At 36.6% G+C, this 18,896-nt stretch overlaps 1 protein-coding gene across 1 annotated transcript in view; it reads right to left on the reverse strand.

Annotated features, from left to right (window-relative positions):
- CRISPLD1 (cysteine rich secretory protein LCCL domain containing 1) overlaps nucleotides 1-18,896 on the reverse strand; it is a 45,403-nt gene that overhangs the window by 25,583 nt on the left and 924 nt on the right. The window contains exon 2 of the mRNA XM_055318340.1: nucleotides 17,804-18,123. Coding sequence (XP_055174315.1) covers nucleotides 17,804-18,061 — 258 coding nt within the window. The 5' untranslated portion in view covers nucleotides 18,062-18,123. The remainder of the gene's footprint in view (nucleotides 1-17,803; nucleotides 18,124-18,896) is intronic.

Here is an 18,896-nt window from a genome sequence, read left to right on the forward strand (position 1 = left end):
TTATGCTAAGTAAAATAATTCAGTCAAGTAAAGAAAAATACCATATGATTTTATTTATATGTGGAATCTAAACAAACAAACAGAAACAGAAACAGACTCATAAGTGCAGAGAACAAACTGGTAGTTACCAGAGGGGATAAGGTTGGATAAATTGGCAAAATAGTTGAAAGGGATTAAGAGACACAAATGGCCAGTTATAAATAAGCAGATGAAAAATACAGCATAGAAAATGCAGTAAATAAAACTATATAACATTATGTATAACAGATGGTAACTATAGTTATGGTAGTGAGCACTGTGTATCATATAGAATAGTAAAATTAGAATATATAAAATTGTCAAATCTCTGTTGTGAACCTGAAACTAATATAACATTGTATACCAACTACACTTAATTTTTTTTAAAAAAAGCTGTACTGTGACTTACAAGATTGCAAAACCGAAAAGGTTTCAGATCTTCCAATTATGAATCTAGAGAAAAGCTCAATTATTTCTGAATTATCCCTATTTAAGAAAGTTTTAATATTGTCCAAAACAGATAAACTGAAACGTAACTGAATATGACAAGAATATATTCTCAGTACGAAGTTAAAACCAGGCTTCTTGCAGTTTAATGCCGAAAACACAACGGTAAAACCTTTGAAATAAGACATAGACTTCTACATGTAATTTTTCTGCACAGCCAAACAGCACAGTATTTTTTAGTCAGCTAGTACATTTTTATAAAATTGATATAGTTTTATGGATTTTCAAGATATAATATACATGTAACATATATATAACTTGTCTGCACAGCTAAAGGGAACAAGGATTTTTCAGCCAGCTCATGAACGTAGATGTCGCTGGAGAAAACCAAACCCTATGAAGTTAGGTCTTTCTAAATACCACCTATGAAAGATAATTCTTGCTGTGCTATCACCTCTGGAAAAACAGGTTTGTAAATTATCCATCATGTGTCAAAAATAAATCCCTCTCTAAATCACGGTTGTGTTCTCCTATTTGAATAAGAAAGTGCAATCCAAAAATCTGACAGGATAAATTGTCAACATGATCCTCTTGACAGCAATAACTTGACCCTCAAAAAAGAATCTGTTATTCTATGCGAGTCACACATTTGACACTTCACGAGATTTCAGATTCAAATTCCAAACATATAGCCTCATTATACCTTCTTTGCTCCCTGTTGGTGGCATTATCTGAACTACAATGAAGAAACTGACATCAGTGAAATAAATAAATAAGCAAGTCAATCTATGTTCAAAGAACGTATGATGGTTTTTGTGTGTGTGTGATAAAGTCCTCTGGTATAGAAAGCACTATGGGAATCTGCAGTAACGCATTCCTTACAACTCGGAAACTACCTCAGGTGTTTAACTACTGTGCTTCACCTGTCCTGAAAAGACTTTGTAGTGACAGGGAAAATGCACAAGGCTCAGATTTCAAAGGGAACACCTGTGTTACTATGCACACAGGCCAGATACTGAGAAAGCTGCATTACCTCCGGGCATTGCACTTATGAGGGTTTCCTGGAAGTTACAGAGATAAGAGGCAGATGTGCCAGTATTTTACTTAAAGCCCACTTTAAAACAAGGCCTTAAAACCTTAAGTAGCAACCTGTAATTTCAGGAACTGCCGCTTCATTTCTTTAAAATTGAAATATTATTGAAATGGAAACTTAATGTGTGGATAAACACACAAGATGATTTCAATTAAATCCACAGTTTGAATATTACACAGGGATACTGAACGTATAATGTATGGAAGAATGTCCTTGTGAGACAGCAGCCATTAACTGAACACAAGTCTTACACAGAAATGTCTATTGATTCATCTCATCTCACCGCCAATGCATAGTGCTTTCATGAAAATGTTGATTCTTGGGGCATCTGGGTGATTCAGTCAGTTAAGAAGCTGACTCTTGATTTTGGCTCAGGTCATACTTAGTTACTTAAACTTTATCCTTTCACCAAAGTCCTATTCACAATCTCTCTCCTTTTGGAAGTCATTCCAATTAAAATATTCCATTTATCACACTCTTCTTTGAACCTTCTTAAACACGTAATTTATCAGTTACTATATATTCCCCTTGATTTGTCTCCATTGTTTTGGGTCTTAATTCCCAAACTAGAATTCAAAACAAACAAACAAACCTGTGTCTCACGCTTTTTTGTGTGCTTTACATGGCACCTAATATAAAACATGGCATAAAATACATTGCCAGTATGTACTCATCAATTATCTCTTGTCCCACAACTGGCCTGGGAATGAGCAATAACTTAGATCAAAGACATATGACCTAAATTCTAAGCTTCAAATGTACATGTGTGACATAAACTCAGATGGAAGGGTATTCATAATGTACCTATGCTAAACAACAAAAGGTAAACCTCTGAAAAGCTGACCTGTTGGACTATTTTTGTACATGTCATATCTTTATTTTAATTTTGTGATTAATCCAAAGTGATGATGCTTTCATTATTTTTATTGTCATTTAAGACTGAAGTAGTTAATCTTCAAGACTATGTTCCACATGTTTGAGGAGACTTTAGTATTTAAGGAAACCCTTTAGTAACTGAGAAAGTACCATTTATCAGCTCTCTAAGTCTCCATTTATAGCACTGGGTCAATTTGCAAGAATTAACACCTGTGTTTTAGTTTATTTATAGCTCATAAGTTTTAGGTAGATGCAAGATTGATCAGTAAGTCAAGCCTAGAAAAACAGATGATAGGAAAGATAACCTCTCATAGTAAATCACTCTACAGTATCTACCTATGCATTAGTTTATATTTTAATATTTCAACATAATGGGTTTTGAAAGTAAATATTAATTGCTTCTATTTATTGTACTTAGAGATGCTTCTCTACTTCTCAGAAAGTAATGGGTTAGCAAATGAAAAACTTCTTCATAGGCAGATTAGTAAAAGAAAAAGCTGATGGACACATAGAAACTGAGACTTATAATTTAACACCATAACTTTAATTTAAACCAAACACTAATACCAGAAACATTTAAATGAATATGTTTACATAGTTTTCATGAATATGCTATAGTAAGTTGTTCATTGTTCCTATAGTGAGAATATTGTTAACTCTTCACTAAGAATTCCTCTCCCAAGAATAAGTTGGTTTGTTTCCCAGCAGTCAATAAGAGCTGTGTACACAGTTCCCTGTTTTCCTTGGCTGCTGGGAAACTCAACACTAATTTAATAACCACAGCAATCAGGTTTTTAGGTGTCCTTTAGGAATATGCCTTTAGCTTTTTCTTCTTCAGTAACTGAACAATGACAAAGATGATGATTTTAAGAAATATGATTTTCAAAAGTCCTTATTTTGAAAATCTGAGAAAGACTATGTGTACAATATTCTTCATTTGTTTCCCTAAGCACCATTCTTTATGTCCCCAAAGGCTGAATTCTACATAGTAAGTCTCTTCAGGCTCTCTTAGCCTCTGGATTCCAATTGGATTTGGCTAAAGGGAGACACAAACACTAAGTCAGAGGGTGTGAGGTGAAATTAAGTCTGTATTACTCCCTCACCAACTCTATGCATCCCCTTGGAATTCTATGCCTCACTGTGATGGTGACAGTGTCCTGTCATACAGCCCTACTTCCAGGCAATAGTCCTGACCAGGCTGTGACATCACCATTCAAGCCTAGGTGACCCCTGTCTCTTATGGCCTAGCCATAATTCTGCATATAGATCTTCATTTTTTTTTTCTGGTGAACTCTTGTTATTGTGGCATTTGTTTCCTGCTAAAAAATAATATTTGAGAATTAGACTATCTCACAAAATTTATATTAGCAAACTGCCTAACATATTAGCCGATACCTATTAGACCTTAATAAATGTTATCTTATTCCCTCATTCCTTTAAGAATTTGCTAAATTTTCTATGATTTGCATAGCCTTTTAATGGAACATTGCTGATATCCATGTGACTAAGGAAGAAACTCAAATCCAATATTTTGAATGACTGAAAAACAAGATAATCATTGTCACCTAAAATCCCAATGAAAAAGTAAGTAATCCCCTTACAATTCAAATTTAACACAATATTAATTACACAAAGTTTAGAGTAAGTTATTCCCGGATTTGCTTTGAGTCTATTAACAAATAAACATTGAAACCTAAGATCTTTGTTCCTATTAAATTTCTAGGATGATAGTTCCACAGGAGCCCCCAGCTACCTCTGAAGTTTAGGTATATATGATACACAAAAATACATACAGGAATAATTTTAAAAGTGTTCACAAACCTCAAGTTTATAAATCCATTGTCATAACTTTCACTTGCAAAAATCAAATGAATACTGCCAAATTATGTCAAAGAAAATGTTTCTTTTTCTTTCTTTTTAGATATGAATGGAAAGATGAGTAGGGTTATGCCGCTCCAATCTGTTCCATTTACATTTGAACAAGGTTCTTTTCATCATACATAGAAAAAATACATCCCCAGATATCTCCATAATAGAAGCTTGCATCAGTTTTAACAGAGTGTGGCTACAATGTCCTTGCTTTCAAATCACCTGCACACATACTCTTGTATCAACCCCTTTGCTAAGAAGGTTCTCATCCTCCAAATGCTCTCTTCCAAACTCCCCACCACACAATAACTATAACATCTTCCAAATGCTATTTTAAAACATACCTCTTCTATGAAGCCCTTCCCGATTATGGCTTTATTCTGAAATTCTTTAAGGTTTATAGGCACTTTAAAACATATGAATTGTAACCACATTATGATTTACATCTTACAAATAGTTTTCTGGAAAAGCCTTTTTTTTTTAAGATTTTATCTATTTATTCATGAGAGACACAGAGAGAGAGGCAGAGACAAGGCAGAGGGAGAAGCAGGCTCCCTGCAGGGAGTCTGATGCAGAACTCGATCCCAGGACCCTGGGATCACGGCCCGAGCCAAAGGCAGATGCTAAAGAACTGAGCCACCCAGGTGTCCCATCTGGAAAAAGTCTTCATAGTCTGGTCCCTATATCTCCTGAAAGAGTCTCTGTACTTGCTGAGGGGTCTAAACATCCTCACTTCATGAGATAGAGTTGTCCATAAATCAATGTAACTCTCAAAGTCACTGAAATCCAGTGCCAATTTAGCCACCTGTCATACTTATTAAAGACTGACTTTATCTGACCAAAATGCAACTGCACTTAAAAATATAAAGTAAAACATAAGTATAATACTTCATTAAAAGGAATGTTTTTTCAATTTTAAGAACATTTTCTCGTCAGAATTAATCAAATTCAAAAAAAAGAATTAATCAAATTCTTTTACATTCTACCCATTTTAAAACTGTTGTTGAAAATCTAATCATTTTTTCATTTATTCATTTCAGTTTTACCCCTTCCAACTAGCATGAATTGAGCTTGGAGTATCTGTCAGCCACTCACCAGGGAAATGCAAAAATTCCTAAAGCACAGCCCCTTTACATAAAGGAATGGAAGGTTAGATAAAGAGTCAGGATGCAAATACCAGAAGCAGAGGCAAATACGAAATGCTACTGGAGTCCGGGAAGTGAGTGGGAATGCACCTAACTCTATATGGAAGGGTTTAGACAAAAGTAGATTCTTAAGGAAGAGGAGAGAAAGTCATTAGAGAGAAAACAAGGAGGTTATAAGCCAGCCTCACAGTGCTAAGGTGATCAGGTTTAGCAAGCTCTGTACAGCAAAAAAAAAAAAAAAAAAAAAAAACGCATATGGAATAATGGCATAGATGCTCCTGTGAAATGGTGATGCTTTTCGTTTAGTTTTCTGTGTTCACAGACTTCTTGCTGAACAGACCTCTCTGCTTTCTCTTTCTAGGCAGCAGTTCTGATGCTCAATCCAGAGCCACAGCTCCCCCAGTACTTCTAGGGCTCTGGTTTCTCTTCTCTGGACAACAGCTGATCTTACGATATACAGTCAATTATCCAGTTTTTCAGATACGGATCTGCCATGTCTTGAGGAAATGTAAGATGCATTTTTGTGTTTCAATCCCAGCACCTTTACTGGATTGCCCCCTTTGCAGGATTACCTTCTATTGTCTAAGGTACAACAATATATGTGGTAAAGTCTACGAACAGGAACTCTTGTGCTCATTCCTGGGTCTTATTCAATAGCTCATTATCCTTCTATCCAGTGGCACCTCCGTACTAGCCCAATTTGACATTCTACTTTCTTCCTCCTCACTCATATGCCCTCTTTATTTATCCTATCATTGACTGCACCTCTCTTGTCACCATCCCACAGAACTGTCCCATTAGTTAATTTTAAGATTTCATTTTCCACTTCTCCTCCAATTAGACTGATTTAAATATTAGGCAATGGGGAATTTTACCATTCAAATGTCTTCCTTATCTTTGGTAAGTTCTAGTAACCCACTACTCCAAGTCACATATTTGGATTGGTCCCATAATTTCATTTTTGGAATTCCCATATATCTGTATTTAGCATTCAGTTTGCAATCTGAACCCCAAACATACTATTTGGTCTGTATCTATATTTGATTAGGATTATGTAGTATCTGAACACTTTAAAACTCGAACTCCACTAACATGTCTTTAATCACCTCTTTCTTATATCCAGAAGCTGCCTTAGTCAATGTCTTCAAAGGTCAAGCGGGTGACATCACACAAAGTGGTTGGAAAAGAGTAATGGGACCTACAGCAAGTCAGAGCAGGAATCATTACTTTAAATGTCCCCATTTTTTGGAAACATTCTGACATACTTATATAGGAAACCTATCTATATCTGTCAGTTTTTAAACTTAAAGCATTATGAACCAAATGGACTGCAAACATCTCAAAGCATCCCAAACATTTGACTCCACATGGATCTTCATGCAATATGTCCAAAATTACCATTTTGTAATGTCCTATCCTCACACTCATCATTCCTGCCTTCTCCATCTCTGCTGATGATCTCATTTTATAATCTCACTGGGAAAAAACAGAAGCACCCATATGAAAATTCTCTTCTCTCTCTTCCTCATCAAATACACCAAACCGTGTATATTGAACCTACAGACTCAGTGCTTCCTGTTAAATAAATGAGGTGACTTTGTGGTTATATTTTCTCCCTTCCATTGCCAAGTATTTTCTCAACTTATTCATTCTCATTAATCTACAAATATACTCTTTAAAAAAAAATGGAAAAAAGTCCATATTCCCCTCTACCAATAGCTAGTTTCCCTTCTCTGATCTTCACAGCAACATCATCTTAAAGAGTTACTTGAGGTAATTTCTCTACTACCTCACCTTCCATCCTCTTCTTCCTACTTGAGTAAGACTTCCAGTCATACCCCACCACTGAAATTACTCTTACTGAGATCACCCACAACCTCCATGTTGGCAAAAACACTGTTGGCTTTTCTTCATTTTACCCAGCCTCTCAGCAATACTGAAACACTGACTTCTACCCTGATGAACTCTGTGCTTTCTGGGACACCAGGCTACCCTGTCTTTTCCTCCAATCTTGCTGACCACTTTTTCTCAGCTTTCTTTATTAGTTGCTCTTTTCTGTTCAACCTCTACATATTCCAGGACCTCAGGGCTCAATCCAAGGCATTCAACTCTTGTCCATAAAAATCTTCTCCTTGAATGATTCTGTTCAGTCAGTTAATGAATAACATCTACATAATTTCCACATTTTATCTCCAGTCCCACCTCCCTACTGACCATTAACATCCAAATAAAGATGACATTTGGCATCACAATGAAGCTTGACCAAGAAGAAACTCCAGATTTCATCATCACCTAGTCCTGTCTGCTTCTCAGAAAATGATTCTACCATCCACCAATACGCTTAAGTAAAACCTATGAACATTTCAGACTTCTCCTTTTCCTTCATCCTTCACATTAAAGCTATCAACCAAACCATTCACAATGCCATAAATCATATCTTGAAACCACCCACCTCTCTCCATCTTTACCACTATCACCCTAGTCCCAGTCACCATCCTATCACACCCAGAATATATCAAGGGCTTCCTAACTGTCTCTCTGCTTTCAGCCTTAGCTATCCTTCAGACCACTCTCCATAATGTGGTCAGGAATAATTTTTGAAGTGGAAACTGACCAGGGCAATTCCTTGCAAGGCATTCTCCAATGATTTCCATCTCATTCAGCATAAAATTCAAAAGTTTCCTCGCCTATAAGCCAAAAGGACTTCTGGTCCATGCTACCTCATTTTCTAACACCTTACCCATTATGGAATAAAATTCAGTCATACTAGCCTTCTTTGTGACCCCTGAAAAACCCCACTTAATTTTGGATTTAGAGACTTTGTGTCTCGTATTCCTTCTGCCTAGATTTCTGACTTTTGTTTAGCTGACTCCTTCTTGTAACTGAGCTCTCAGCTCAAGAGCCACCAACACAGGGAAGTCTTCCCCAACTACCCAACATGATTAGCTCCACCTTTATCCTTCTCTATCATTGATTCTCCTTATTTTCATTAAGTTGTTGAACTTTTTATACACTGATGTATTCTCCAGCATCAAGAACAGTGCCTGGCACAAAAATGCTCAATCAGTATTTGTTGAATTAAATGCTTTCTTTTTTTTTTTTTAAAGATTTATTTATTTATTTATGACAGAGAGAGAGAGAGAGAGAGAGAGAGAGAGAGAGAGAGAGAGAGAGATTGAGGCTGAGACACAGGCAGAGGGAGAAGCAGGCTCTGTGCAGGGAGCCCGATGTGGGACTCGATCCTGGGACTCCAGGATCGCGCCCTGGGCCAAAGGCAGGCGCCAAACAGCTGAGCCACCCAGGGATCCCCCGAATTAAATGCTTTCTAAAACACAAGGTTATCAATAACAAATTGCTTTAATCAATTTTAAAAGCTTTTCTGTAACTTATTAAAATTTTGCATGCAACAGACATACAGGAAAATAAGGAAACAGTTACTTAGACATATTGTAATACCTTCACTAGACAATTCATTACCACCTGAATTTGTACATTTTCGTCCAATGAACCAGTATTATATATATGTATGTATTATATATAACAATATGTAAGATATGTCAGTTTTAGAAATATTTGGTTTTAATTGAATTAGTAATGTAAAAATTATTAAAAACATGAGAATTTAAATTTTAAATCGCGTATAATTATTTGTATAAAATCTAAAAGGACTGTGTAAGAGGACACAGCTGAACAATAGCAAAGAATGTTCTTGAACTAAATGTCATTCAAAATTTATAATTTATAAATTATTAAAAATGATTATTTTTTTAATGAAGGCATTCAGTAAAAGTAAAAAAAAAATAATTACTTAAAGAAATTGCATTGTCCTATTACCATCATTGTAAATTTGGGATATGTTCCCTATTTGAGTTATGTCTTCTAAAACTAAGTTGAAAATTTTTGGTTAGAAAACAGTTAACACTGCAGATACCACCTGGCCCATAAAAAATGAAAGACACATGTTTGATGAATAAGTGAATGAACATGCATGCTTATTTTTTTCATCCCATTCTGCCCAGCTGCCCTTGAATCACTATGAACTTACCCAAACTGTTTTATCAGACTTTCAATGTGGCCTCCATATTGTTAAACTCAAACCTCCTCATTTTATTTAATCTTTAAAACCATCATCTAACAGAACTGATAATGATTTTTCCCTTTCTTCATTTAGCTTCCAGGATATCGTGCTCCCACATTTTTTGTTATTGTTATTGTTTTTTACTAATTTTTTATTCTCTTTGCTGTTTCTCCCCACCTCTCTTACCTCTACACTATAAAGTATATCTAGGGCTCACTTCTCAATAATCTCTATACTCACTTCCTTAATGATCTACCTCTCTTCATGGCTTTAAATACCATCTAAATGCTGATAAACTCTAATTTTATGTTCCAGATTAGATTATATCACTTTTGTCTAATTGCATACTTGACAAATTCACTTGGATATTTAAGCTAAATTTTAAGTTTATACGTCCAAAATTGAGCTCCAGCTTTCTCTACCAAAAGTTGATCTATCCACAGTCTTCCCTATCTTAAAAATATGGTAACTCCAATACTTCTAGTTCCTCAGGCAAAAACTATACAGCCATACACCATATCCAAAATCTGTTAACTCCAAAACGAAACAGAAACCTAATGATAACCCCCATGATAAAGAAATGGGTGATTACTGGACAAGAACTAGGCCACAGTCCTGTTCTGCTTCTCATGCTAAAGTTCTCATCTTCTGTTGTTAATAGAGGGAAAGAGAGAATAGACTGGCTTTTGGAAGAGGAGAGAAAACTATGTGGGAAAACAGCAGGCAGGCATCCTTATCCCAGGAAGTAAGGAGGCAGAGGTTGGTTACACCTCCTCTAATCTCTTGGAATTTGGTTGGCAAAATGGGTATCAAGTAACTGGGTGACTTCTGGGATCTCTCTAAACATTCTGGAAGCCACCAAGTTGAAAGACACAGAATCTTGCCCATTGATCTTTAAACCAGAATAGAAAATGACATCAATGGGACGCCTTGGTGGCTCAGCAGTTGAGCTCAGGGCGTGACCCCAGAATTCTGGGATGGATTCCGACATCAGGCTCCCTTCATGGAGACTGCTTCTCCCTCTGCCTATGTCTCTGCCTCTTTCTCTCTTTCTCTCTCTCTCTCTCTCACACGAATAAATAAAATCTTTTTTTTTTGAGATTTCCCCCCAAATCCTCTGATCATCTTAATCATTTTATTTTGAAAATGCTCATCTACTGTAAATACTCTACTGATTACTTTTTTCTAAGATTTTATTTCTTTATTCATGAGAGAGACAGAGAGAAGGCAGAGGAAGAAGCAGGTTCCTCACAGGGGACCCAATGTGGGACTCAATCCCCAAACTGGGATCACGTCCTGAGCTGAAGGCAGACACTCAACCACTGAGCCACCCAGGCATCCCAATAAATGAAATCTTTTTAAAAAATTTTTATTTATTTATTTATTTATTTATTTATTTATTTATTTACTTATTTTATTTTATTTTATTTTATTTTATTTTATTTATTTATGAGAGACACAGAGGGAGAGAGAGAGAGGCAGAGACACAGGCAGAAGGAGAAGCAGGCTTCATGCAGGGAGCCTGATGTGGGACTTGATCCCAGGTCTCCAGGATCACGCCCTGGGCTGAAGATGGTGCTAAACCGCTGAGCCACCCAGGCGTCCCGACAAATAAAATCTTAAAAAAAAAGAAGAAAGAAAAAAGAAACTGCCATCAATTTTCAAAAAAACTGGATTGAGTGGATTTAGATCTTGCGTCAGATGCAGAAACTCCCAGCCTACTGGCTGCCTGGCTCACCAAGGAAATTTCATTAGTCCAGCAACCAGGCTTCCTTGAATTTTTCAAGACTGATGTTATGATTACAAAGGAGTTTTGGTGTGTACTCACACTCTTGCCACTTCTCACCACCTTCATGTCCACCAGCTGGCAGTGTTAAGTTGATTACTGCAAGAGCTTTGTCTACCTGCTTAAACTTTTGCCCCACCTTCCACCACCCAACTTTTATTCCCAACAAAGCCAAGTGATTCTGATAAGTATAAGATTATAGTATTCCTCTGTTCAAACAGTTCAGATGGCTTCTTACTGCTCAGACTAAAAGTGAGTTTCTACAATGATCTGTATGTCCTTCTCAGTTAAATTTCTGATCTCATTTTCTACATTACTTCCCACCCTCACTCTGTGTCAACAACATGGGGCCCTTTGCTGGGTATGGTGATTTAGGGTCTTCACATCTATTCTAGGCAAGGAAGAATGTTTGTTGTGTTTACTTCTGGGTTCTAAAGGTGCCTGCCATATGGTAAACTGCTAAATGAAGCAATAAATAACAACAATTTTAAAATTTTGTGGCATTTTTTTGCTTTGAGTGTTCCATTCTCCTACTAAAACTACTTCTCTTTCCTTTCTGAGACCCTAGGTTTTCTTACATTTAAGGAGGCATCTTTACTCTCTCAGAACTCCAGCGTAATAACTAAATTACATAAAACTGGCCTGTAATGTCACTTTCTTCCTATCAGTATTACCATTTACAATGCAACTTCTGAAAAGAAAAATACATTATATGTAAGTATCATTGTCTTTAAAAAACAATAGCTATCTATTCAAATTAAGGTCCAGTTTCTATAATTATCTACTAAAGTATAGGAAAAAACAGTAACAAATAGACTTTACTTCCTGTATTAAACATAGCCATAGGAAAAAAATCTAAGTGACAAATCGGAACCAAGCTATTACAATATGCACCATGGATCAAAAGTACCAGTGGTTTTTTGGCTCAGAGACGGGATGCCTAGCAAAAGGAGAGGTATCCAGATGTATTTTGTTTTACATTTACAAAAGTGCTAAGCCAAAGTTCTGACCATAGTTTCACCCATATGTGAGGTGAGAACAAGCAGGCACAGCCACCAACCCTCCCAGCAGTATCTGTCAACGGTTCCCTAAAAGACATGGAAATAGATTTAATAGCGGAAAATGGCTTATATAATTGGCCCATGTGTCCCTTTTTAGGCAAAGTATCCTGGCTGCTAAAGCGCATTCTAGACTTAGGTACCCTTTGCATCACAGTGTATTACTTGGGATTTCAGTCATTCTATAGTGTTGTAGGGGGTCTATGTCAAAAATTTGTAGCAAGAGGTAAATATCCATTAACTCATTTTAGTATCTGAATTCCAGAACATTTGAATATATTTATTATTATCTCATTAGCTCCATATTATAGGATAATTATTAGTGGACCATAAATATTTTAAATATTGACTTATTTGAAACATTTATTCCCTCATCTCTAGCATTTCCAATTTCAGTGTATCTCCAGTGTTACTGATATCCTACCTTCCACAACTTTTATTTTAATTCCTCTTTCTTATCTGTCCTTATATTTATCTCATACATAATCTTTACTCTTCCATCCATCCCTTCATTCAACATATATTTATTGAACAATCAACAATATTCAATCAACGAGTATTTAGTGAGTAGTTCTATCCATCAGCCACAGGGTTATAAAAATAAATAAGGTATGATGCTTATCCTTCTAGGAATTTAAAGTCTTAAAAAGGAAAATAGACATGTAAATATTTAATTGCAACAAAATTTTGATACTACCAATACATTTGAATAAAATGCTTTAGGAGCATAGTAGAAAGGCAGAGGAATGCATGCACCAGTGACAGCTTTGCAGAAAGACAACAATTGAGCTTAGTCTTGAGTAAGACATTATGAGGAGACAGGAAATGCAGAAATTCTGGGCACAGAAGAAACTGATAAGCAAAGAGACAGAGGAAACACAACCATCCTTAAGAACAGTGAATAGATAAATGTGAACACAGATTTAGATATACACAAGGGAGCTGAGGGCCATGGGCAAAACTGACAGGATATACCTCCTTGTATACATTAATCAAGGTAAGCTTCAACTTGTGAGCATCCAGAAGTTAACAGAAGTGTCATGCAGCTGAGTAACCACTATTATAGAAGTGTTTGAGGAAAAAAAAGACTTAGTAACAATGAGGAAGGGGGACTCAAGTAAAAAGTAAAAATAAAGTAGGAACAAACTGGTATAGTCTGCTGGGTGAGAAGCTGTGGTACCAATCTTTAGGTGACATAATTAGCAAAGCTTAGGATGAAATGGAAGAGATGAATTCAAAAGACATTTCTGAGACAGAATCTACAGAGTTTGGCAAGTAATTGTATATTCATGTTTGCAAGTATATGTTATGTGAAAGTGGGAAGAATGAGAGTGTGGCAAGAGCTGGGGATAGGCCCAATTTTCTATTTTGTAAGATGTTTTGCTTTGATTTGCTTACAGAAGACTCAGCAAATGTTGTTGAGATCCACTAAGAATCCAGGAAAAGAAGCAGGATCACAGATAAGGGAGGAGGTGGTTCATTTTCTTTTCAGACACCTTAAGCCTAAACTAGTAGGCAGCAGGAAATATGAAAATGAAGCTCAAATATGAAAACGGAGCTCAATGAGATGACTGTTGGATGGAGATAAAGACTACGCTATGGACTAAATACCATCAATATATGGATAGTATTTAAAGTCAATGGAGTAGATATGGTCCTGTAGGAAGAGAGATGGCCAAAAGGAAAAACTTGAAAAACAAAGTTCCAAGAAACGAAGAAAAAAACATGTTGATGAAATAACTAGAAAAACAAAACAACCAAATGATAAGGTGAAAACCCATGGGAAAGGAAAGGCTTGAAAAAAGACAGTATGTGCAACAGTATCAGATGTCTTATTATAGATTGTGGTTTTATTCTTTACACCAGTTTTACTAACAAGAAAAGCAATGCCAAGTATGGTTGCTGGCTGTCTAAGTTCACATCCCAATAAGCAGCAGAGGCAAAGTGAACCCACTGCTACTGAGGTCCAAAGCTAGTATTTTTTCTTTTAAAAATCTATTGCCTCCTTAGCAACAAGAGTTCTAATTTCTCAATTTACCTAAAATCAAGTGTAAAAAAAATTAATAGGACTTCTTCATTTATGAACTTTTAAAAAGAAAGCCAATTAGGGAGCCTTTCCAATCATCACTGATTTCCATAATCAATAATTTATTTCTCCCCTTCCTTATCCTGCCACAAGTCTGTGTTTCTTCAACCTACTCTTCTTCTGGAAGGTTCCCTGGAACAGCACTTGTCAGTTTCTCTTCCTCGAGTTGAGATATGCCCTCCACTCTCTGCCATAATTTAGGGTCCGGATCACCTTCCAGGAACACCTATTAACCATCTTCCTCACTGATTAACTCTCACCATTAGGAATATTCCATTATTTTGGGCTCCTTTGGCATTATTCATACACTTTAGCAGAGAATTTTACAACGCTGTTTACTTGAGCATTTTCAAATGTATCTATTCTTTCTTCTAAATCAGCCTATAAGCTCTTCAATGGAAGATGTGGCTTTCCAGAGTCCATTTTTGACCCTATTATTTAAATGAGGATAAGAGTAGGGGTAGGTATTTGATGTTAATAAATGTGGATGTGGCTTGGCTGCCATAGGTTCCAGGATAAACAGTACACTAAATAAAGCACCAAGTGTGAATAAGGTAATTGGCTATTCACATTTTTAATGTGATATGGCAAATAGCATACAAGCAGACAAAGTCATGGCACCTATAGGGTATTGCGTATTTTACAGGAAATAGCTCTTTAAGCCAAATTTTAATTTTGTTTTCTCAGAATTAATACATTTTAAATAACTATTTAAATAAATATCATTTTCACAAGGTTGATCAACATCTGTACTTCTACTGCTATATATGTTAACAGTATTTCAAATAAAATAGAAGTGTTCTTTAAGACTTCCCCTTAAATGTGTATTCTAGAAAATGTGTTCCAGTATACTTGGGCAACGAAGTCCTTTGCAGCCCAGTTAATGGCCAAGACACAGTTCCAGTGCTAATAGTATCTAAGGGCAACACAACATAAACCCTGGCTGGTTTCTAAATCTACATTTCAAGGATAGAATGAAACCAGTGAAACTAAAAAGAAACTCATATAAACACCCCAGACTAGACATCATACAATAGGCAGTTATTTTCTTTGGATTTGTTTCTGTGAAAAACGAATCACTGAACTAACTTCTTTCATTATTTCCATATTACTTAAAACACACACAAATATTCTCAGATTTCTTTTTGTGGGTTCAAACTCCCAAGGTTTTCTTTATTTTAAGTAAAAAGCAACGGAACACCTATCCACATGGAATAAGCATATGGTGGCCTACTTGGAAAGGCTCCATAATTGGCTCTTTCTGTTTGAAAGCTCACAGTGAAGAACTCCTAGAATTTTTTACTTCGGACAAACATTTTAAAATATACAAAAAAGGGATCCCTGGGTGGCGCAGCAGTTTGGCGCCTGCCTTTGGCCCGGGGCGTGATCCTGGAGACCGGATCGAGTCCCACGTCGGGCTCCCGGTGCATGGAGCCTGCTTCTCCCTCTGCCTGTGTCTCTGCCCCCCCCCCCTCTGTGACTATCATAAATAAATAAATTTAAAAAAAAAATAAAAAAAAAATAAAATATACAAAAAGGAGAAATGTATCATAGCCTGCACAGAATCTTGAGAAGAGCTAACAATTTCCTTATGTATTTTATTTAAACAGTATGGGGAGACATAGAATTAACTATCAGTCTACAGTAACATTTACTAAGACCTTGCAATATGCCTGATAAACTTTACTACCTAGGTTATCTCCTTCAATCCCCACAACAACCCTCTGAGGTGAATATACATGCTAGACACAAGGGAATGGAAGTAGAGAGAAATTAAGTTTCCCTAAATCACACAGCTAATGCATATCAGTGCCAAAATTTAAACCTAGATCACCAGATTGCCAGGCCCCATTCTTAATCTCTCATGCATTTTCTTGAGTGCTACCTACTTTCTTCAGGGTAAATTGTTTTTCTAGTTAAAGTTAAAATAATATGCTAAATTTTGTAATGGGTAATGTGAATTTAGAACTTCCATATATCATGAAGGTTGCCTAGAAAATATCCATCAGCACTAATGTGAATGCAGAAGAAGAAAAACTAGAATGCATTAAAATTAGCTATACACTATAATGTATCCAAAGGAGAAATGTAATTCCCAATGTTTATTACACATGTGTTGCTATCACCAATGATTATTTATCTCAGTTTTTGCTAATACATTCCTAATTTTAGTATAATAGATATTTGAATTTTTTTCAAATTTTCAAGGTACAAATATATTAATGAGCTATATCCTAATAGCCTTTAAAAAGTGTGTGTGGTGCCTGGGTGACTCAGATGATTAAGCATCCGACTCTTGATTTCGGCTCAGGTCATGGTCTCAGGGTTGTGAGAGCTAGCATCTGGCTTTGCACTGGGCAGGGAACCTGCTTAGGATTCTCTCTCTGCCCCTCCCCGCCTCTCTAAAAAAAAAAAAAATTAAAATAATAATAATAAAATGTAAGTTTTATTATTGTTTGCTACTGTACTCTAAAAATAAATGAGATTATTAAGGATAAGTCACATATATATTTTGTAAACTTTGTCCAAGCTTGTTTTCACACGACAAAGTGCATCAATAAATCCACAAGAATAAATAAATCCACAAGAAAAAAAAAGTCATTTCCAAAGCACTCCTTAATATAAAGCAACCAGAAAAGTGTACAATTTACAAGGTAATTTACATACTGGTAAGCAGCAAGGATCTATTGGAAAGTTATCACCAATCCAGAAAACTGCTTCAAATTACTGGTCCCTGACTTTTCAGATCCACCATTCATAAGTTCCATCAGCTAGGAAGAGGAATTAGGAAGCAATTGGTTTTACTAACTCACTTAAAAGCAAATGTGTTAGCTGTTCAGCATTTCAGTATAGGAATCTTCCTGGTAAGAGTAGAATTCAGAGTTTTTAGTAGGAACATTGCATCTAAAGGTATTTAATTCTACTATGAAATTCAAAGAGCTCTTAGAATAGAGGGAACACTAATAAGAATATACAGAAGAAGATACTCCCCCCCAAAAAAAGTATTTTTTTAAATTTCATACAGGACTGGGATCCCTGGGTGGCGCAGCGGTTTGGCGCCTGCCTTTGGCCCAGGGCGCGATCCTGGAGACCCGGGATCGAATCCCATATCGGGCTCCCGGTGCATGGAGCCTGCTTCTCCTTCTCCCTCTGCCTGTGTCTCTGCCTCCCTCTCTCTCTCTCTCTCTGTGACTATCATGAAATAAAAATAAAATTAAAAAAAAAAGAATTAAATTTCATACAGGACAAATGGCAAAGATTAAATAACAGCATGAGGAAATTTAACCAGGAAGATTGAAAGCATTAATAAACATTTTTTGTACATACCATTTGAAAAATTTCCTTACCATATACTGCATATTAGATGCTGTTGGATACACCTGACTCCGTAATTTATTATGAAGGTCCAAGATACTCTGCATGTCATTGTCTGTGATGGCCCTCTTCCCTCTTTGCTTGGCCATCCACCACTCACCATCCTCATCCATGTACTTTTCCAAAAGTTTCTCCAATAAAGTAGCATTAGGAACCACCATGGCTGGAATTGCTCTAGCCATGAATAGCACTGTGGTCACTCTGAGCCACTCCTGCGCGGTACACTTCATAATGAATGATCTCAGGATTTCCCCGGGAAAATCTCCAAGACAGGCTCTTCCACTCCTTTTGGCTATAACGACATGCAGTGTGATTAAGGTGAAAATCTAGGCAGGTACTAACTTTCCAATAACAAAAGTAAAATAGCAGTTACAAAGGAAGTGTGCCAGATGGATTGGTTTACATAACGCCAACAAACGGACATGGGTTTTGGATTGGAGAGAAGTTATTTTTAAAATAACTTCTCTCCAATCCATTTTTCCTCCAGAGGTTTACCACAATGCATTATTTTCACCAAATAGACAACTGTATTTACCAAGATAACACGCAAGAAGCCAAGATAAATGGCAAAAGTAGCCCCAAAGAGTCAAAGCTTGAGATTCTATTTCTGAATGGAAAGGCTTTAAGTGGCTACATATTACATACATACAGCCTGCAAAGGGGGTATCATCCACCTTACAGCGTTTTCTATCAACCGAGAGGTCCAAATTTCGCTGTCTTAAGGTATTATTTTATACCAGAGTCCTAGCAGACACTCAGGATGTCCACAACATGCTGAAATTGAGGTGAATGTTTTGAAGGAGTAGAAAATGTCATTCATAGGTATATCCACGGGTATATGCATCTAGAGGGCCCATGGGAACTAATGCGAAAGAATGGCCTGGGAGGAAGTCTCCTCTTCCCCAGGCGCAGGGCAAGAAGAATTCAATCATAATTTCCTAGAAAGTGTGTGTCCAACCTGTGGCCCGCACCCGATAAAGCTAACAGGTAGCCAGTACCTCTAGCTCTTCCTCCCACGCGCTGCAGGCGCGCGCTCCCCACTTAACCCAAACGGAAAGCGCACGA

This window comes from Nyctereutes procyonoides, unplaced genomic scaffold, assembly GCF_905146905.1.
Source record: "Nyctereutes procyonoides isolate TBG_1078 unplaced genomic scaffold, NYPRO_anot_genome, whole genome shotgun sequence".
Taxonomy (NCBI): Eukaryota; Metazoa; Chordata; class Mammalia; order Carnivora; family Canidae; genus Nyctereutes; species Nyctereutes procyonoides.